This window comes from Astatotilapia calliptera, chromosome 12 (genome assembly GCF_964374335.1).
Source record: "Astatotilapia calliptera chromosome 12, fAstCal68.1, whole genome shotgun sequence".
Lineage (NCBI taxonomy): Eukaryota > Metazoa > Chordata > Actinopteri > Cichliformes > Cichlidae > Astatotilapia > Astatotilapia calliptera.
The window spans coordinates 30,245,924-30,268,865 of record NC_137433.1 but is presented as its reverse complement, the minus strand read 5'-3'; the positions used below and the strand labels follow the sequence as shown (position 1 = coordinate 30,268,865).

At 38.8% G+C, this 22,942-nt stretch overlaps 1 protein-coding gene across 1 annotated transcript in view; it reads right to left on the bottom strand.

The window, feature by feature from the left end:
• Positions 1–21,541, bottom strand: part of aacs (acetoacetyl-CoA synthetase) — a 41,085-nt gene extending 19,544 nt beyond the window's left edge. The window contains exons 1-10 of the mRNA XM_026187180.2: positions 21,221–21,541; positions 20,101–20,204; positions 19,299–19,419; positions 18,224–18,337; positions 10,616–10,713; positions 9,913–10,027; positions 8,018–8,099; positions 7,784–7,937; positions 5,315–5,395; positions 4,458–4,582 (exon numbers count right to left, since the gene is read on the bottom strand). Coding sequence (XP_026042965.1) covers positions 4,458–4,582; positions 5,315–5,395; positions 7,784–7,937; positions 8,018–8,099; positions 9,913–10,027; positions 10,616–10,713; positions 18,224–18,337; positions 19,299–19,419; positions 20,101–20,204; positions 21,221–21,359 — 1,133 coding nt within the window. The 5' untranslated portion in view covers positions 21,360–21,541. The remainder of the gene's footprint in view (positions 1–4,457; positions 4,583–5,314; positions 5,396–7,783; positions 7,938–8,017; positions 8,100–9,912; positions 10,028–10,615; positions 10,714–18,223; positions 18,338–19,298; positions 19,420–20,100; positions 20,205–21,220) is intronic.
• Positions 21,542–22,942: the final 1,401 nt, after the last annotated feature.

The window sequence follows — 22,942 nt, the reverse complement described above, 5'->3', positions numbered from 1 at the left end:
AAGTATTGGTGGTAGATTTTTTTCTGCCTCATAACCATAACAATTTACTTGTACACAAAGAACTAGTAAAATGCCCAACATTTGTTACGGATCATCTCAAAATCAATATGTGCAACCAATTAAAATAAACATCTCTACAGAGATGCTCCACAAACCTCAGCCTCCCCTCACCTTTTTTTTTTTTCTTTCCACATCATAAACACAGCAAATGTGCTCCAACTGCTAATCTTTTCCTATAATTTAAAATTATTTTATTCAGCATAAATTCAGCTGTTAAATCATTATCATGAAACACTAACCAATAAAACTCAAGGCAAAATGGGGATGCTTCAGTGTATGTTCCACACTTCCTGGGGCTCTAGCAGATTTAGTCCCAATTAAAATGTCCACCTTGAATTGAGAAGATCAATCTGTGAAAAAATTCATGTCAGTCTTTCCCAGAGGATTTTTGTTTTAAACATAGCACTAGAAACTTGCTAATAGCGCTGACATCAGCTCTTAGCTGATCTTCACACAGTTTAAAAGGTTCTATCCATCTTTCTGTCATGGTGGTAGTCTTTCATTAAATTACGTGGGTATTTTTGCTAACCGCACTCTTACCTTGCTCATTGAATCGTTCCATGACATACAGGGCCATAAGCATCTGGACAATTCTACTTTTTTGTCATTTTGCTTCTTTTTTCCCCAGAACTGTGCGGACACTTTTAGATGTTTTCTGGCAAATTATAATCTGCTCTTCTTGTTCTTGACTGTAACCAGTGGTTTGCACTCTATTTATAGCCATTAAGACATCTCTTGATTGTAGACTCTGACAATGATACGCTTCAGAGTACCAGTATTCTTGATTTCGGTTTTCTTAATAAAGGAAATAATTCTGCGATTATCTGCTTTAGTTGTGTTTCTGTAGTCTTTCGGGCCTTTTGCCGTTAAAATTTTTCTATCTCTCTGATTTATTTATTTTAGGTTTTAACCTACAGTAATAAGAGCCTTCTTTAATTGCATCAATCTCTTTAAACCTAATTTCCAGTATGCTACAAATTCTGCACTTTTGAGTCAACTCCAGATCTTTTATCGGTTTAATTTGTGATGGAATAATGAGGGCACAGGCCTCATCTGGCAATGAAGCTGCTTGTGTGTCAATTGTCCAGTTACAACTATGAACAAATATGGCTGCAATTTCTAAACAGCTAATGCAATACATTTGTTAAAGCTCCTGAATTAAAACTGAAAATCTGACATCTTGAATGTTTAACTTAAAGATTATAGATCCTAATATATCCAATCATTGAAATGACTACTAACAATGAAATTTGGTGTCAGGACCTACATACTGATCCTGTTAATAGTTTCTGCAGGAGTACTTTTTCTTGGCACTTGAGCTACTCCCCATGTGTCAAAATGTTCTCCCCATTATTCCAATTCTTGCTGAAGGCAATATGCCATCTCTGAAGATGGGTCTGCTACCTTAAAGGGTTTTGCTTTTGCTGACCACAGTACATTTCTTTTTCAACTACAGCCTGGCTGAGCATATAAAATAACGCACAGTTACAGTCAGGAACCCCACATAACAAAATATATGACTGTTGCTCGAAATTGTGCAATTGCTCAAAAATGCTAAATACAGGCTAGTAAATATAAGCGACATTGTTTTTTAATTAAATGCAATTCACAATCCATGTAGATGGACTGCTACTAAGTATAAGAAAAGCAAATATTTCTGGTGTAATAATAAACCATTAAGTGTTACTGGGCATTTCTTTGGGGCAAGTTACATAATACAGTTTACTCTATCATCTTTATCATCTCTATCTTTCACTTTTTGAACACTTTCTAACTATAATCTCAATTCTTTAAAATTGTGGCAGTAGGTTATTACAGAGAGACCATTATCATATATTATTTTTAATGAATAAATTACTGTATTCAGAATCTATCAAAAATACTCAATATCAGTTTTGTTTCCAGTGGATGATCAAATATACTGCTGGTCAAAATAGCATATCATACTACTGCTGGAAACTTGTATATTGTATTTTGCAGGCAATTATCCCCTGCTATTTTCCACTTTCTCACAGACCATTATGCCATGTCCTAAAACTAGCATTTTAATTGGAAATGCTATGAGTATATCTACTGGAGCAGAGCACTTGCATAGCTTTTGAGAAGATCTACATAGCAAACAATGAGGAAAAATATGTGCTGACCATCTTCTCTATCATATTTGAATCAATTAATTGCTTCTCTGCATGCATACACTTGAATCCTTGGTCTTTATCCCTTCTGCAGTCAAATGATAACAGGGGTTTAAGGTTGTGCTGGTGGATGATGATGTCAGGGAGTAACACGGGTCAAAGCGATTGGCAACTGCTTGCCAATTTATGCATTAAATTAATACAAATATTATAAGATCCATAATAAATTTCCTCTGCCTTGCTGTAGTTTCATGTTGCATATCTACAAATAACTGACACGTGCAACACAGATGTATCTCTGTGTGCACAGACACTCGCACACACCTTCTCAACTTCATGCCCAGACTTCTGCATGCCTTCAAATTAAGTTTTAGAGTGGAGCAACAACACCGATCAATAAACATCACCATCATCATTATAATCATCAAATGAGAGAGAAACAGAAGGATATTTCTGACTGCTCGTTTAATTTTTAAATTGGAGTGTAATGTGTGTAGATTTGCAGATACATTTGTTTATCATTTCTTAGCCCCGCACCATTTTTTTTTTTCATAAAAAAAAACAAAACAAACTCTGCTTCAGCATCAGAGTACAATGCAGAGTGGAGGACAGACAGATGAGATATTTTACACAGAAAAAAATAAGTTGACAATGTAGTCAATTAGATCTAAGGGAAAAGTAAAGAGCGTGCATAAAAAGGCTAAAGGTGTTACCCTAATGAGTGTATGTTAACCTCTCTGACGCCGATCCTATTGGTTATCGCTGATGTCACAGGGCAACGACAGAAGAACTGAACTACGAAGCAGATCATCCAGTTCTACAGAGGATCAATACCCAGTTTAACATTTAGTATTTTTGATTCTAATAGTGGTGGTGGGAGGTGTGTTTAGGACATTTACCAAGATAGAGGATTTGCTGGAAATATTGACATTGTAGACTAGACAGTTTTAACAACGTCAAACTCTCGAATCCCAGTAGCAAACTCACCTTTAAATCTTGTTTTACATTATCAATTTATCTCGATGAAGCAAATTTACAGTGGGAAAAAAAAAAAACATTGAATCTCTGAATTTGATAAATCTTGACGAGCTTCTAAACCATGTTTCCAATGTGGGCATGACATTCAAAAATGAAATGAAATTCCTGTCTTAATATGATCCACATTGTGCATCCTTTGAGGTGAACGTCCTCTGAATTGAATACCCAGATCCAGGTTTCGGTATCTGCGTTTGTCTTGCATGGGTTTTTAGGTTCATCCAAATGAACATCACCATCAATCTCCACATCAAAAAGCTTAAAGGACTGCTGACCCTGCTGACTTGGAACAGTCTGTTCAGCTGAGCGCAACACTTCACTGTGCACTTTCAAAATGACAGCAAGGCAGCTCATTTGTGACGATCAATAATGGAGTTCGGGGTGTCTTTTGTAAGTTTGAGCTGGTTTCTTTTTGAGATATGTGAAACTATAATTATGTTTGGTCCAAATACCGATACATCACATGGTAAAACTGTCACATAGCTGCTGCCTGGTGGCTTGTGACATGACAAGTTTTGGGAAATATTAAAAACCTGTTTGTTTTTTGTTTTTCAAACATATTTTTTTATTCATATAAATTTGTTTAAAATATTCCAAAAATATAACAGTTATCTCAATTACCACTATATGTTCCCTTCATTTCTTCCATTTCCTCCTTTACAAACAATCCTTCGTTTTGAGATGATTTTCCTTTATCTCTTCTAATTTCATAAGTAATAAGTTATATTAATTGTTAAATATTAATGCTGATGTTAAATATTGTGTGAACATTTACAAGGGTCCCAAAAAACAAAACTGTATGATTTTCTCTGTATTCTTAAGATCTATTTTCTCAGCACTATACAGTTAAAGGAAAACTCACTTGTTCTTATCCCTTATTAAGAATGCTGTGTTTCCCAGACTTCAGGTCCAGTAAAGCTACAATAGATGTCAGTACGATCTATTAAGAATTTGGAGTGTCCATTTTTTAGACAATTAAGGCACAATGGTTTATCATTTCAGCCCTGGTGCCAAAACCTAAAGCTTCACTTACTAAAGTACAGTCTCAGCAGGTCAAAACATTGAAAACGCTAAGAAATATAAACAAAAATGTTAAAAACAACTTATATAATAAGTACAAAGAGCATATCCTCTTTCAGCACAGTTAGCCACTGTCATTTCCTTTTTTATCCTCCCCATGCGTGCATGCATGCATGCATGCGTGCGTGCGTGCGTGCGCGGCTAACTCACCCCAACTGGTCTGTCAGGTTCCACAGTACATTGGGAGTCGGCATTAGTGGTGAACCATCATACAAAACAACAGAGGCTCCCACTGCCAGTGCAGATACCAGCCAGTTCCACATCATCCAGCCAGTCTAAGACCACACATGCAAACACAGTGGTCAGTTTATCTGGTATAAAACACCTTTCGTCTTAACACGGATAAAGCAGAGTGTAGCAAAATGGACATCTGCAGCAGACTGTGATTCACCTGATTATTTTTCTCATTTTACTGCATGCTGAGATACTGCTTTGGCACCTGTCTTCACATGCGAATAAAGTGAATTTTGGTTCTGCTGCACAAAAACTGTCAGTGAAGAGACTTTTACAAAACCGCTGAAACTGCTGAAACTCAGTAAATTAATCAGCTTAAAGAAAATGTCTCAAGAAGTTTAATTTATTCTACGCCGGTATTGCCAAACATTTGATGAGTTGTTGCTTTTCATGATGTTTATCTTCTGACTTGCTCTAAATAATTATCATTTGTCCTTCTGACTGCTTTTTAGGAATAAAATACGCTATTTAGATACATCGACTAAAGATTGTTATGTATATATTTCAACAGATTACTTGAATCCAATAGCTGGAACTTCACTGAAATTTAAGTTGGTGCACGCTTGGACACCACATCAAAAAAAAAAAAACTGTCAGATTTTCACATAATCCAATGAATACTTTAAAAAAAAAACATGAGTAAAAGAAAGTAATCTCAGACTTTTCAACCCGACTTGCACATGAAAAGTTAAACTTTTAAACATTACACACCAGCTGGTATTTGAAAATATTCAAACCATGAGTGTGTCACTTTGAACAGGTTGTGAGCTTACCGTAGTGTAGTAAATGATGACATCACAGCTGGTCATATTGCCATGGAGAATGTGTTCTTTCAGGTGCTGGATGAGAGAGCCCTAAAAAGACAACAAGTATTAGAGACTAACGAGTAATCTAATGATCTAATGGTCGATTTATCTCATTATTATCTGTGAGTAAAGTTTAGTTCATTTGAGCTGACACAAATTTGACACGTGTCACTCATATTTAAAAAATTCTATGCAACAGTTCTGACAAGGCCTCGACACATGACACTTTATTTTTAGACTAAAAGGGAAGTTTGTGGTTAAGTGTTACAGTCTCCAGCACATCACAGCTGGGTACATTATTATTGCTGGTGAAGGGTACGCAAGTATCTGACCGTGTATTTCGGTTTTGAGCCCATCCTTACATAGATACAGGTGCTCCAAGTATTCGTGTGTTTGTGTGTGCATATAGTCTTTAGCTGGACTCAGCTGCCATACCCATCCTTTGGTGCGTGCCATCTTGTTACTGACAGCATGTTAACAGAGCCGTAACAAAGCAGAAAGCACAACAGTACCCAGGCTAATTGGCTGAGCCAGAGAGGACTGCCAGCGTCACAGTACGAAATGTTTTCACCAACGCATTACTGTCCAATTATCGGCTGCAAGGGGAGAAAGGGGGGGTGGGGGCAAAGGAAAGAGAAGGGGACAGAGCGAGAGACAATAAGGGAAAGAAAGAAAAGGAAGCTATACTGTAGGAGAGAGAAGGGAAAGCAGAGGGAAACTAACCTGATGAGGATCTTAAAAGAAGAACTAAGAAAAAGGAATGCAAGTTTAGAGCATAAAACCAATGTGAAAGGAAGGTGAGAGACTAAAAGCCAAGTTGGAAGCAGCAAAAGGACGAAAGGAAAAAAACTGGGTGCAGAGAGGCAAAGTATGAGCCCATTAAAAATGTAATTGAATTTTTTTCTTTTTTAAGAACCGCACAGCTGTGTCTCAGGTGGTAGAGCGGGTCATCTACTAATCGGAAGGTCAGTGGTTTGATCCCCGGCTGTCAAGTTGGCCTTGGGCAAAATACCAAACCCTAAATTGCTCTTGATGCACCCATCAGGATGTGAGTGTGTGCATGACAGGTAAAAGCCTTTAAAGAATAAAGTGCTGTTGGAATGTGGCTTGTAGTGTACCTGAGCCCTCGGTAAGAAACCTTTCACATTCTCTCAGAGTATGCTTTCCATTTCTTCTGGTTCATATGCTGAGCCTAACTCACTGTTGTATTCTTATGTCGCAATTATTTTATTACAAGATAACGGAAAAAGTCCTAAAAAAATTCTGTTTTTGGGGGGAGACTTCCCTCAGACAGACAGAGTGCAAGACCAACTGTTTAGTGAAAATGCATGAATGCATTTGTTTGAGTGGGTTAAACCTTTTGAAATGGTGAGTGCTCCAGCTTTCCAAGTCCAGTGGTCTTTTTGAAATCAAATATTCTTCTCACACTAGCCCTACCTCTGATGTGGTATGTTGCAGGGAAATGTCATTCATGCACTCTCTGGAGAGCAAGTAACCTTTTTTAGGATCTGCTGATGGAGGTCTGCTGCCACCTTGTGTTGGGAAGCGGAATGAAACGACAGACCACTTCAGCAGATGTCTTACTGGAGCTGCTTTGTTAGGATGCTAAAAGTGATCTCAGTAAGATGTTCAACAGCATTAAAAAATAATAAATTGGATTAATGCCCTTTCAAAAAAGAACAATACATATAAGACTATGAAGTAATCTGCACTCACACAATGAATATCATAACATTAATAAGCCTTCATATTTTGCCAAGTCATAAAAACAGTTTTTTCTCATATTAAGCAGGATGTGTGTAATCGCGGACATTTTATTTCTATAGCACACATCACAAATCATCCAGCAACTAAATGATTTTTTTTTATTCTGTTTTAAAGTTTAACAGCATAAATGAGAAATGCTTTCAATGTTGACAAGATGGAAATCCAGCAATCCATAATCTCATGACAACTGGGCATCAATCTGCAATCTGCTGACTGATGTGCTGATGTTTGACTAATGATGATGTGATGTTTTACTGAACAAATGCTTCCTTAAGATTTTCCCTATTTGTCTTCTTGAAAACATTAATCTAGTCTTTTAGAGAGGATCAGACTCTTTACACATGGGTCAGCCCAGGAGAGCTTTGCAAACAGATGTGACCAGAGTGGGTTTTTTCTAAGTAAGTGAGACAGCTGCCTCTGCCTCTACCCCTTGTGGAGCATTAACAAAGCATGAGCTACAAAAACAGCAATTATGTTTTATGTTATACAAGGACAAACAAGCATACACAGCAACCCATGGGCTTTAATCAGTGATAGCATTGTGATTTTTTTTATTATATAGTTATCAGCAGTGTGCTTGTGTTTATGTATGTGAAAAATACTGTGTATTTGTGTATTTAAACTAAAGACTTTTAATTCAGAGCAAGTGCAAGCCATTGTGTTTCTTACCCCAGCAGAGTGGACCATACATTTAGGAGCTCCTGTGGTTCCAGAGGAATACATGATAAAAAGAGGATGATTGAAGGGAAGCTGCTCAAATTCCAACTGAGGGAACTGGTCACCCTCGCCACGCCCAGATGCCAAAAAGTCATCCATAAATACACTGTGAAAAAATAGACGTCGAGCATGTCTCTTTTTGTTTCTCAGTTTAAAAACAGTGTAATTATATTTACAGACACACACCTGTTGGGGATTTTGGAAAGGTCAGTTTCATGTTTGGTGCGAGCGTAAGGAATCACAATGACTTTCTGCAAGTCTGGCAAACCTAGAAGAAAGAGCGAAAAAGGCTAATGTTTTATATTCTCTTTAATCCTCAAACATAGTTAAAGCCAGCAAGTTGCGCAGAAATTCTGATTTGTAACTACTGTCAGTAAACATACATACATACATACATACATACATACATACAGTGGGGCAAAAAAGTATTTAGTCAGCCACCGATTGTGCAAGTTCCCCCACTTAAAATGATGACAGAGGTCAGTAATTTGCACCAGAGGTACACTTCAACTGTGAGAGACAGAATGTGAAAAAAAAATCCATGAATCCACATGGTAGGATTTGTAAAGAATTTATTCGTAAATCAGGGTGGAAAATAAGTATTTGGTCACCTCAAACAAGGAAAATCTCTGGCTCTCACAGACCTGTAACGTCTTCTGTAAGAAGCTTTTCTGTCCCCCACTCGTTACCTGTATGAATGGCACCTGTTTGAACTCATCATCTGTATAAAAGACACCTGTCCACAGCCTCAAACAGTCAGACTCCAAACTCCGCCATGGCCAAGACCAAAGAGCTTTCGAAGGACACCAGGAAAAGTATTGTAGACCTGCACCAGACTGGGAAGAGTGAATCTACAATAGGCAAGCAGCTTGGTGTGAAAAAATCAACTGTGGGAGCAATCATCAGAAAATGGAAGACATACAAGACCACTGATAATCTCCCTCGATCTGGGGCTCCACGCAAGATCTCATCCCGTGGGGTCAAAATGATCATGAGAACGGTGAGCAAAGATCCCAGAACCACACGGGGGGACCTGGTGAATGACCTGCAGAAAGCTGGGACCAAAGTAACAAAGGTCACCATCAGTAACACACTACAACGGCAGGGAATCAAATCCCGCAGTGCCAGACGTGTTCCGCTGCTGAAGCCAGTGCATGTCCAGGCCCGTCTGAAGTTTGCCAGAGAGCACATGGATGATACAGCAGAGGATTGGGAGAATGTCATGTGGTCAGATGAAACCAAAGTTGAACTTTTTGGTATAAACTCAACTCGTCGTGTTTGGAGGACGAAGAATACTGAGTTGCATCCCAAGAACACCATACCTACTGTGAAGCATGGGGGTGGAAACATCATGCTATGGGGCTGTTTTTCTGCCAAGGGGACAGGACGACTGATCCGTGTTAAGGACAGAATGAATGGGGCCATGTATCGTGAGATTTTGAGCCAAAACCTCCTTCCATCAGTGAGAACTTTGAAGATGAAACGAGGCTGGGTCTTCCAACATGACAATGATCCCAAACACACCGCCCGGGCAACAAAGGAGTGGCTCCGTAAGAAGCATTTGAAAGTCCTGGAGTGGCCTAGCCAGTCTCCAGACCTCAACCCCATAGAAAATCTGTGGCGGGAGTTGAAAGTCAGTGTTGCTCGGCGACAGCCCCAAAACATCACTGCTCTCGAGAAGATCTGCATGGAGGAATGGGCCAAAATACCAGCTACTGTGTGTGCAAACCTGGTAAAGACCTATAGTAAACGTTTGAGCTCTGTTATTGCCAACAAAGGTTATGTTACAAAGTATTGAGTTGTATTTTTGTTATTGACCAAATACTTATTTTCCACCCTGATTTACGAATAAATTCTTTACAAATCCTACCATGTGGATTCATGGATTTTTTTTTCACATTCTGTCTCTCACAGTTGAAGTGTACCTCTGGTGCAAATTACTGACCTCTGTCATCATTTTAGGTGGGGGAACTTGCACAATCGGTGGCTGACTAAATACTTTTTTGCCCCACTGTACATACATGTGTGTATATATATACATAATTTGCTGGTAAATGTCTTTCTCCAATATGAAAACCAACCTTTCACAACACTAATTAGCTTTTCCATGTGGTCGTGTGTTTTCCCATTGTACACTACAGCAGCAACAGAGAAGATCAGTTTAGGCTGAATTTGAGAAAACCTGTCAAGGACACCCTGAAAAAAAGAGAAGGACAGAGTTCAAATTTAGGAATTTAACAAATATACATAAAACCCTTATTTCTGAGAAAAACACACACCTTCCAGAGAAAAAACAAACATATAAACAAACAAACAACCCCCCTAGAATAATAATGGAATACAATAATAAAATAGAATAATAACATACATAATAAAATAAAAACATTTTAAAACAAAAAGGAAACAAGAGTAGAGCAGAATCCAAATCCACAGGTTTGTTTCATGGTTGCAATGGTAATTCTCGGATCTGCCAGTAGGGGGAGTAGACGCTCAAAAAATACCGAGACCAAAGGCAAAAAAAGACTTTTGGGAAAGAAATCTCAAAGGCAAGGTTTACTTCCCGATCCTCCAATAAGAGCAGATGAAAGACCAAGAGGAAATATAATACAACAACCCTAATACTGCTACAGGTATACTACTACCTAACTTACATCCACAAATATATAAACTACATCTAAGATGTCAGATTAAATACAGCTGGTTTATTACAGCTTTAATACAGCAGAGGGGAATAAAAGTCTGACTCAAATATATATAAATTAAGAAATAAAGGAAAGTCCTTACATTGACTCCAAAGTCAACAGATGTTGAGCTCCAAATAGCTCCGATGCTGGCTGCTGCTAACATTGCCTCCACTGCGTGGATACCATTGGGTAGGTAGCCTAACACGGGAAGAGAGAGGATGATAATACAGTTCAGTGCAGAATTTTAAATGAAGGTTTCCTTATTAAAAGATTGGAATCAATATGATGACTTTTAAAAATATAAAGATATAGAAAAGTAGTAAAAGTACACAGTGAACACTTCAGAGACAGAATGCACATAGATTAATCTGATTTCAAAGCAGCAAAAATTAGCTTTGTTTGTCAAGCTCTGTAGTCATATGCTATCCAAAATTAGTACAATAAAACAGCTGGTCTTTTGTAGTCTTATCTGTAGTCATACTGAAAAACTTCACAGTCAGTTCACATAAATGACACACTTAAATGACAGAATATTGGAAAACATCAAAGAAATGAAGAAGAAACACGTGTAGAGAGAGAGACAGTGAAATAAAACAATCTGGATACAAAGAAGAGCGAGGAAATACTCTGGCATATTTCATTCTGAACAAGTTGAACTGAGACCATAACTACTGTCTTGCAGTGACATATTCCCAGATCAATAAGTGAAATGGTGACTAAGTCAAGCCCACAGAGAATAATTAAAGAAGAAATAATTAATTTTGTGTTTTTGGGACAATCCCACTGTAAACTGTTCAAATTAACTTCCCTCCAGCCTCCAGTCATCATAAAAGTTCAGAAAATTACCAAATCTACTGCATTTGATTTTTGGTGATCAATGTTTCATTTGAGCAGGAAAAAAGCTAGATCATTATGACATGCATGACAAAGTAGCAATAAACACATGACTGGAGCTACCATGCTACCTTTAAACATAGAGCTGTTCATAATGTGTCTTATCTAAACTAATAAAACATAAAACAACTGGTAGTTCCTGCTAGACAAGCTGACTGGTCAAAGACAAATAGCAACTATATTGATAATCTCCATGTATAAATTGATTTTTATGGTTGTTATGCATACTCTTGCTGCAAAAAGGATGCTGATACTGCCTGATAACATCTTGGGCTGACAGATCACCACCCTGCTATGTTGGCTCCTAGACTAATATCTCCTTACCTTAGCCGGGAGCAAATTACGTCACGGATCATATTCTTACTACAAAATCCTGTTTGACGACCTCTGTGGCTGTTATTATGAAAGACTACTTTGTTACACTGTGAGAGTATTGCTTACGCATCAGTGTAACACACTGCCCTACCTGTTTATTCATGCATGCTAAGCTGTCAAGTATACGTGCATGTTGGCAATGAATTAGAGACAAATTTCTCCTCATGTTGACAATAAGCACTTTAGTGTGATGCAGTTGTTTAACCACACTGGATACTAGGATTCGATGATGCTTTCTTTTCTAAAACAAAAGAATTATTTAAGTAAATACCTGGGTAAAACTGAAAACTATATACTGAATACAGCCTGCAAGGTTTTAAATAAGCTGGGAATTGCTGAGTGAAGTGATTCCCGTTTTTAAGTTTTGTAGATAAGTGCTTTTTAAATTCATTTTATTGCATCAAGGCTTTTTGACTTTGTCAGGAGTCTCAAATTAAACTTTATTTAAACAAAACAAAAAAAGAAAAGAACAATTTCATTAAATTATAAAATCCTCTGGTGAAAATTAGGATATTTGTGTTGTCGGTTTTGAACCAGTTATAATATAACACTATAAAAAAAAAATCAAAGTGCTAAAACTGAAATCATGAACACACTCTGAGCTCACCAACACTGTCAGAGAGAAGTTAGGGGCTTCTCTATTTACCTGTTTGTCTCCTTCCCTGAACAAACAGCCCCCTTTATCCCCACTGCCTCACTGAAACTCTCCAGATGGAAATGTACAGATATGTAATGTACGGACCAACTCAGTTTAGTTGGTGACTTGCAGAGTACAAATCTCCAGGCTGTAGCATACAAAAATAAGAAGATTTACAACAAATCAAGCTCTGGATCATATCTTCTGCATCAACAGCAATATGGATGACCCTCTTTCTGAGCAGGACGACGATTTAGATAAATATAGATACATCTGATAAGGAGGTAACAGGTGCTGAAGCTGCTCCTGCTTCTGCTGAAACATACAAATCCAAGTGGTTATATCTTTTGGATCCAGTACCTCCTGGCTTACATGGCAGGGCAACATGTAAGCCAGGAGGTACATGTACCCCTGGGTAATGCCAGGGGTACAAATGACCCCTGGCATTACCCAGTTTGCTGTGACAAGAATAAGTGACACCAAGACATGTTTTGATCGGTTTATGCTATTGTCACCAAAGAAAGTCACCACTGCTATCACAGACCTTGAAGGAAAAAAAGTCAATGGCGACATTTAGAATGACAGTGATGATGAATAAAAGGGCTGTGCGATATGACCAAAATCTCATATCCCGATATGAGACATTTATCGTCCTGACAACGATATAAATCACAAAAATTTAACATTTTCTGTAAATTCTGTGAATCTCGGGCAGCTCGACTTGCATGAAGTGTTTCCAGATGGGCGTCATGTAGCTGGAGTCGAGTGTTTTAACTGATGCATGATGAAACTACACATTTTTAGACATAGGTTGTAACGGCCGCCGTTTTCTTTGTGAGTATTTATTACACGGTGTACTGTGGCGAAAGGCCTGTTCTAACGTTTGAGTCTATTTTTTTAGCACTTGACGGCTCTTTTTTGCTTCTCATCCGTAAATTCTCTGCATACTCATTCACCGGATTCAGTTTATTTTGAAAAGTCTCAACAGGATCTTGAGCTTTATAGTGAAAGGTTTACGTGGAAAACAAACAAGCGGACGGCGGAGCCACGCGATGGTTTTACCATCATTGTTGCTAACGACAACACGTAAAAACAGGTGCTTGTCCGTCTGTAGTGTGGTTATATTAAATATAAGAAAGAAAGAACTTTAAGAAATGAATATAGCCACTACAGTTACGATCAAAACGATGAAAAGATATTGCTGTAAACAGTTTATTTGCAACAACACGAAACTAACGATAGCGTGCTAGGAAACGATAGACATCATCCGATATATATCGTTGTATCGAACAGCCCTACCTGAAGCCCTATACTGGTGTTCCTTTTGATGGAATGTACAGATCCAGCAACGACACCACTGATAATCACTGGGAAACATCAACAGGCAGAACTATCTGGTCTTTAAGTTTGAGTTCATGAGCTGTTTCCGGATCCAAACTCCGCTTCAGGTCCCAAAGTCAAACAAACACTGCAGCATCACTGAGAGTTAAAAACTGTTTTTCACCTTTAATAAAAATGATCAGTGAGGCTGCTCCACCAGGTGTAACGATCAAGTTTAACATCCAGGCATCCTCGAAAACAGAATTTATGAAATTTAACGGAGTTAGACGTTAGCAGGGAGTTGGATCGCTAGTTTTCACCCAAACATAACATACAATGATCTGACTGAGGGATTTCTTAAAAATTTAAAACGTACAGCTCTGATATTGTTTCCAGCATAAATGAAGATAAAAAACTAAACAACGGTGACGTTCTGTAGGGCTACCAAAGTTGAGGTAGCTGGTCTATAATGATGTGCTACATGGTGGATAGCTACACAGCTATGGTAAGCATTCATATAAACACAGTGAAGCATGAGGATGAACACTAACTTTTTTCCATTCAGTAAAAGTTAACGTGAGGGTTCCCGATGGTTAGGGACAAATGTAATTGCATGGCAGGAAAAAGATGCTGTAAACGGACTAAAATTTAGTCGGGAGAACAACTGAGATAATCCATCCACAAGACGAGGTTAGTCATTCATTTACTGCTGCATGGGCTGGGCTGTAGTTACATGGTAAGGTTTTAAAAACTGAGCTTTAAAATGAATAGTGGTAATAAAAACCGAGAGAGGCCAACAATGATTACTGCCTTTTTTTAGGGGCTTGTTCAGATTAAATAGAACAAGATACAGAGCATTAAAACATGTTAAAAACACAACAGCCTTAATAAACAGAGTAGTTTGGACCCAGAAGCAGTGTTCATACATCATCACTTAAAGACCAAATTTTCCAGGCAACAATATCACTTCAGACCTTTAGAATAATATCAAGCGTCCTCAGATTTTACAACAACAGCAACATCTGACAAGCTTGCTCACATTAGGGATATACGGAAGAGATGGATCCAGCTCCTTTCACTGATGTTCAACCCAAGGCCAGAGGTGACAGTAGATGAATATTTTGCCCCTTTCCATGGAAAATGCTCCTTCTGGCAATAAATGCTCAGCAAGTCAGGAGAATATGACATAATGTGATGCAATCAAAAACCAGCTATGCATGGAATTGAAGAGGACTGGAAGTTTTGGAAAAGGCAAACCTGCGAGTGGCATTCCTTGAGAATATGAAAGGAAAACGTCTAGTCCTTGATATGACTACTGGACTGCAGGGGTCACAATATCACATGTAACAATTTGTTTGCCATCTATGATGTTGGACAAGAACTTCTCAGGAGGAAACGTACCATGGTGAGCAAAATAAAAACACAACCAAGCAAATAGATTTTAATCTGAGCTGCCCCCTGAAATTTTGCAGGTAAAGGACACCACTCCACTTTCTTCAACATGTGTTTTTATAGACACCAACACTGGTGTTTAATATTGTCCAAAACAAAACATTTTTAAAAAAAAATAGAAACACTTTTTTTAAAAACCCTTTTCTTAAAGTAAATACGCACGAGTCAAAATTGATCTGTAAAACCAGAGACGTTACTACAATTAACAATAATAAAATAAAAATAAATAAAACAAATTTTATTTTAGAGATGTGATCTAATACTTCTCAGTCGTAGTAAGGTAACATAAGAACCTTTTGTTTTTTTAATATTAATATTAGTATTAAAACCAACCAAATTAAAACCAAACTATTCTTGGACAAGGAAGTCTAACAGGGTAGCCAATAGCAATTTTTTTTAAACCTTCTGTTTGTTTTAGCTTAATACATAAATGCAACTACACTGCAATTGCTAGAACTGAAACACACTTATTCTCCGTATACTTAGTTTAGTTTTAGTATGTGTTTAAATAACACAAAAATCAAAAGAAGTAGCGGCTGAATGGTGGTCATGCAAGACAGGGGCTTCTTAACAGAGTGTAGGATTATGCTGAAGTTAAAGCGACCAAGGAGAGCAATGAAAAGCACATGAAAGGGAGAATACATGTGTGTGTGTGTGTGTGTGTGTGTGTGTGTGTGTGTGTGTGTGTGTGTGTGTGTGTGTGTGTGTGTGTGTGTGTGTGTGTGTGTGTGTGTGTGTGTGTGTGCGTGTGTGCGTGTGTGCGTTTGGCCCAGGGTCCACTATAAAGCATGCCAGGCTTCATCAGCTAAGTGCTTATATATCTCCTGGATTACAGACACTGACAAGACATTTCAGTCACAACTTGGGGGACAAGGACATTTCTGTCTTAAACACTTTGAACACACACACACACTCTTGTTTAGACATGCGAGGAAAGTAATTGGGATAAAGGAGAAAAAAGGAATGATGTAGCTGGTCCCTCTCCTTTTCCCTGTTTCTCTGCCTTTCTCCATCCTTCTCGTCTTTCTAATGAGATTCCCATAGAGAACAGGTCATTTAGCTAATGGATCTCCCTACCACAATATTCGTCTTCCTTCTGAACACACATAGCCAGAACCTTTCATATACACCCTGACCGTTCCTCAACAGGACCAGCTCAGAAACCAAACAATAAGCTCATAAACAGTCTTAGAGATTTACCACATTGTTGCCTTGTAACAAAAGCAGAAACCCCTCCTTGATTTATTTTATGACTTTGGATTCTAGCACCCTACTGATGATGGTCAGAATATTTTGTTACACATACTAAGATCTGAAAAATCCTAGCATAACTGAACTCCCTGATAATACCACAGTATAGACATGTTAATAGACACTCATTTCCATGACATCTACCAGTCTGCCACATTCCAAACATCCCAAAGGTGCTCTATTGGACTGAGATCTGATCTGATGGTGAATAGAGTGAATTTACTGTTATGTTCAGACAGTCTTAGATTTTTGAGCTTTGTAATATGGTACATTATCCTTCTGGAAGCAACCATCATATAATGGGTACGCTGTGGCCATAAAGGGATGGACACAGTCAGCAACAATACTCAGATATGTTCTGACATTTAAACAATCTTCTATTGTCCAATTTTTCTGAGCCCATGCGCACTGTAGCCTCAGTTTCTTATTCTTAGCTTCCTTCTTAGACAGGAGTGGGACCTACTGTGGTCTTCTCTTGCTGTAGCCAAGCTGCTTCAAGGTTCCACGTTTTTACAGATGCTCTTCTGCATATCTTTGTTGAAATGAGTGATTATTTGACTTGCTTTGCCATCAGCTTGAAGCAATCTGACCAGTCTCCTCTGACCTCTCTCATGAACAAAGTATTTTCACCCACAGAAGTGACGCTCACTGGATGTTCCCTTTTCCCCCCCTTTTCTATGAAGACCATTCTCTTTGAGATGGTTGTGTGGGTGAATCCCAGGAGATCAGCAGGTTCTGAAATACTCAGACATTCTCAGGAATACCTTTTGGCACTAGCAACCACGCCATGTTCAAAGTCACTTAAAACAACTTTCTTCCCATATCTGATGCTCAGTTTGAACTTCAGCAGGCTGCCCTGGCCATGCCTACGTGCTGAAAAGCACGGAGTTGCTCCAGTGTGATTGGGAGATTGATTAGATATTTGGTTTAATAAGCAGTTGAACAGATGTACCTAAGAAAATGGCAAGTGCCGTGTCATTGTTGGATTTTTGTTACATACCACATAATGAAACACAGACAGTGACTGATAAGGCTCAGTGTAGTGAACCATGCTTCACCTTTAAAGTATGAACCCACTGCAGGTGAAGAAATGACGAACAATTCAAAAACTTTATGGTGGCAAAAAAAACCCAAAACAAAACAAAAGGTAGTCTCATTATTTAATGATACTCATCTGGATCTTGTAAATGTAATTTTTTTAATTAATCATAAGTACTACAACAGCTATAATCAGACTGGAATGATGCTGATAATAAGTTCGCCACACACCAAGTCCACAGTCTGTGCTTGAAAACTCCAACGTATCTATTCGCCAGATAGCCCAGTGTATGTTTCCGCAGCCAGCAGCAGTGATACAGACAAACTTGCAAAAGAAACCCAGATTGTAAAAAATAAAATACTTAATTTAAAAAAATGACTTGAGAGATGTAAACAACTGCATTACAACTTTTAAGATTACTGTTCACTGGAAGGTTGAACTCTTAACTCTATATGAACAAACTTAATGGTGGTGGCTGAAAAAAACCAAGCACCTCCCTATACAAATATGAACTTTGAAAAAATAAATGGTGCCATTCAGAAAGAGGCTGCAACCTGAGCCAAAACAGCCAGCCAACCTTCCCAGTGAGTACATGGAACACACTGACAGAGAAGTAAGGGATGAAGTGAAGAGGTTGTAAAGGACAGGAGTTAAATGGAAACAAACTAATACATCACAGTGAACTAATTTATGAGCTATCAACCAGTGTGTGGCTACCAGGCTTTAAACACGAGACTCACCTACGACCCTGTCTCCAGTCTGGACTCCCATCTTCCTCATGGCTGCAGCAAACAACGCCACATCACGCCTCAGTTCTCCAAAAGTCACCTTCACAATTTCCTCATTTGCCTCCTCTGATAGACAAAAACACAAAGTAAATTTAAGACACCTACACAGAAACAAAAATACATTTTTGTAACATCCAAAAGGTTAATATGCAAATCAGTAAACAGGAATTTAATCACTTGATTTTTGATATTGTTGCAATAAAGTTGCAAGAGGAGTGGTGCACATATTGCAGGTTTATCAGCTTCAAAAGCCTTTTTCTACCACTGGTTGCGTTTAAGCACTAAAACTATTTGGTTAGGTTTAGCCTCTTACAACTGCTTGGTTAGGGTAGAACAAGAAGATCACATGCCCCTTTGCACCTGTTATCCTTCTCATTCAAAAAAAAGTTGGTAGTGACTGCCCAGTGTATCTGATGTCATAACCTGGCATCTCGCACATTCCAGAAAATTGAGTTATATGGGTAAGATAAGATTTTTAAGAAAGAAAGAAAGAGCAACATCATCCAGTACCACAGACAGGAAGAGTCCTCTTATCTCTCTAAGTAATAGTTTACTGACATTTAGAGGCTGCACAGCATTGTGACCAATGGGGCTTCTTATAATTGTGTTACAGCTCCTGAGGGAGCTTGCACACAGGAGCAAGGGCCCACTTCGCCTCATATATATATGCACACATAGCAATAAAAGCAGACCTATCCATTAGTACCTGACAGAGAACCGTTAATCTAATAACAAAGTGACGTATGAAGCTTCATGCACAACAACGCATCAATCCTGTGCCCAACTACCCTCCCAACTCTCCACAAAAAAAGCTCAAACACACACGAAAATCAAATAAATCACTAAGTAATTACAATCTGTGTGATACGGTGCCTTGTGGTGTCATTTTAAAAATTCCCATTAACATGTGTGGAGTTGGCGCCAGGATTAGGGAAGTTATCCCCCATTAAAGCATCATAAATCAGAACTGTCCTTTTTAATTTCTTATACCTTCATCAGCATAATATACTCTTAAGTATATACATACTTGCAGCGTAGAGAGCCACTTTGTCATGGTCTGCATGTTTGAGCAGGTTCTCAGCGTAGTTGAGCCGAGCTCCTTTAAACCACTCGGGAACATCTGAGATGCGTTTGGATACATCCACCACCTGATAAAAACACACGGAGGGGAGCGACACATCAGAGAAGCTCTGATGCTTTCTATCTTTCTCGTGAAATTGTCCAGACAATAATGTTTCACAACTGCTATGCTCTCCTTTTCTGTTTTTTTACTGTATTTGCAACAAAATTTAAGAATTGCGGACAAAATTTAAAAAGTAAGATAAACAATTTCCTAGAAAACTCCAAGGCAACACTGGGATATAACAGTGCAGCCCACAGTGCAAGACTGTAACAAAACGTTTGATTGACTGGCTAATTGCTTGCCTGTCCTCTATTTATTGTCTGCTTAGACAAAAGAGTGAAGAGGAAACATTAACCATGTGTACAGAAGGGGCGTGTGAACTACACACTACGGTGTGAGACACTATTTATTACCTCACACACCCACGTCAGAGGGTATATCCTGGAACTAAGCAGCATTAAGACGATGAAACAGGAAATTATATAATTATCATAATTTAAAATCACTGAACCTTACTTCAATTCTAGTTGGGTTTTCAGTTTAGCATGACCATTATATTGATGTACAGTAAAATATCAAATATTATATGTTTTAGTGACCTAAACTGTTTAGAAATGTAGTCTTTGGCTTTAAAACTGGGATAAGAAATACACACATGTTTCTATTCCCATTTTTAGGTTATGACATACATGAAGGTTGGACTCACCTCTTCATATGGCTTTGAGCTCACGACTCCACAAAAGCGCCAAACCTCTCCCCAGAACTCTGGGTAGGAGTCCACTGACCACTGGTACAGGTCACTGTAGTTGGCTAGAAGACAAAAGATTCGTCATTATTTGAGAACAAAAGTTTCCAATTTTTATTGTATTATTGTAGAGATAAGAGGAAACGTTAGTGTAAGCACCCCTTAGGCTTAGACCAACTGAAACATGTTGATATGAAACATTTTGGTATCTCTTCTTTCCTAAATCCTTACTCAAAATAAAATTGCAATTTATCTGGGAAAACCTTCAGCAGAGAGAAGTGGTCCTTATTCCTGAAAACTAGATCTTTTTATTTACAGGAAAGGTTTTGCTGTCCATGAGATCTACTTAATCACTGTAGGAATACTGTAAGGATCAGAACACCTGGTGAAATTAGGAACACCAGATTAAGGAAAATAGAAATCTGGATATCAGCACGTTGAAAATAGGATGATACTATTTTTATTGTTTCAATTACACATTCCTTCCGGCTATCTACACTGATGTATCAATCCTATCCTCGTCTCCTCTCTACTTATTCATTAGCCGGCTGACCATGTTTTTCAGCATTCCTTTAATCCTGTTTCTTTAAAATGTCACGGTACTAGAAAGACCATTGAAACAGGCCGCTCTCTTCCATCCTGGCAGCTCTGCAGGCGCAGTCTTTCAGTTCCGAGCTGGAAGTAATTCAAACACCACAGGCTTGTAAACGGCTAATAATTACTGAACAGGGAGTGTCAGAGTGGTTGTAGGTCATCCTTAATAAAACTCTTCTAAGACAATAAATTCGTAGATTTGTTTATGCTGATTCACCGCCTATACATGTTCTTTACATGTGTTCAAATGGCAATAAGCTAGCTTGAAATGCTCCACGCAAGCCATCACTACACTGTGCCGATTGTGAGGTAACGTACTGCCTTTAAAACATGAACTGACACATAGCAAAAGGGAGAGATGCTGCTCGTTTCTGTTTTTCTATCTGGCTGAGTTATGCAGCTTCGTAGGCTCAATAATCCGACTTGTATTCTCTCCAGCACACCTACTCTGGAGCCTGTCTGGCTCCCTCCCTCTGACCCCACTCACCCAGATTAAGCCCGTAGTCCTGGTTGACCTGTATCCTAAACTTATCCATCTGTGTGTTCCTCTTAGAATCCGGGTACCACAGAACCTTGCTCTCCATATCCATAATTTTCTCACTCTTTCCTTCCGTGTCTTTGGACATCTTTGTCAAGTCCCTTTGTCGCCTGTTAACAACGAGTTAAAACTAGTCCCGAGCGTCGTATAAAAGCTAAGTGCTCCTGAGGTGACTGCTCTGGGTAAATTAGATCACAGGCTAACCTCTCAGATTGAATGGCACCACACTCCAGTGCGTGACAGTAGCTACGCTCACTGTCAGCGGAGAGCGTGGGGCTGCCTAGGAAAACTGAGAGGCCACGCCCCGGCGTCGTCACGTAGCAGGGCAAGTTCGGTTCAAGATCGACTTTGGTTGACAAGTGTTTGATAGTGTTACGAAGAATGCAAGCAACAGTTCCTAATTCGTTTCTTTCAGATGTCACAATAGGCATATATGCACACTTTTAATCCTATCTTAAATAAATAACGATGATTCTGAAGAAGGAGGCCTTACACCTGACCAAAATATTATATTTTTCATCAATACATGTTAAATAAAATGTTGATATGATGCAAATATGCAACAGTAACAAGCAAATTCTGAGCAATATATTGGTGATCACCTGTAACACATCATCGACTGACTGTATTTATCAGATTGCCACGGTCCTTCTGCTGTTGTTCATGCTTAATCATTTACATTATTGTGTTGATATTTTTTAATGATGTTTGCAGACAAAATGTTGATACTTAATGTGATGATCAAGGAGGCCGAAGAAAACCATGAGAGGTGGAGGTATGCACTGGAGAGGAGAGGAATTTAAGTCACCTTTAGACAGCCAGTCAAAGATCCAAGGATTAAAATTGGTAGAAAAATTATCTTAAAGCCATTAATTCCACCATTCAAAGCAATAGACAGCGCTGAAGAGGGATACTGAAGAGACAATGGGCAGGGTGGAAGATGAGTGTCAAGGGGGATTTGTGATAGAAGGATAGCACCAAGGGTGAAATGGAAAGTTAACAAGACAGTACTGAGACCTGCTATGGTGTATTGTTTGGAGAAAGTGTCGCTAACAAAACGACAGGAGGTAGAGCTGGAGGTGGCAGAGATGAAGATGTTAAAATTTTGTTGGCTGTGTGCAAGACTGAGAGAATTGAGTATGTTAGAGGGACAGCTCGGGTTGAGCAGTTTGGAGTTGGAGAGGTAAAGCTGACCACCACCACTGGCCCTTTATGCCTCTTTTCATTAAAAGTTATCATTCTTTAACCCGCGCACAAAAGCTGCAGTTGCAGAAATCTTGAACATCTCCCGCACGCAAAGCGAAGGCTTTCGATTGGTCCTCAGGGCACTGGCTCCACATCAGCCGACAGATCGCTCTATGTGGGAGGCGCATAGCTGTCAACGGACTGGCTTCTAGGCGTCAAGGGAAGGCTGTCTTTTAGGTTCACGATGTGGTTTCAAAAGCATTTGAACCAGTCAAAGAGCAAGAATGTTGGGGTCCGGTTTGAGGGGTGTGCCCAATTAGAATCGAGAAATAACGACACTCCTTATTGCGTGGTGGTGTCATCCAACCTTGTTTTCATTAAGTGATGGAAAAGCTACTATATAGTTGTATCATGTCCTGACTGTTCTAGTCTAGATTACATAATATACCAATAGTTTTTTTTCTGTTACTATATTAATACTAATTT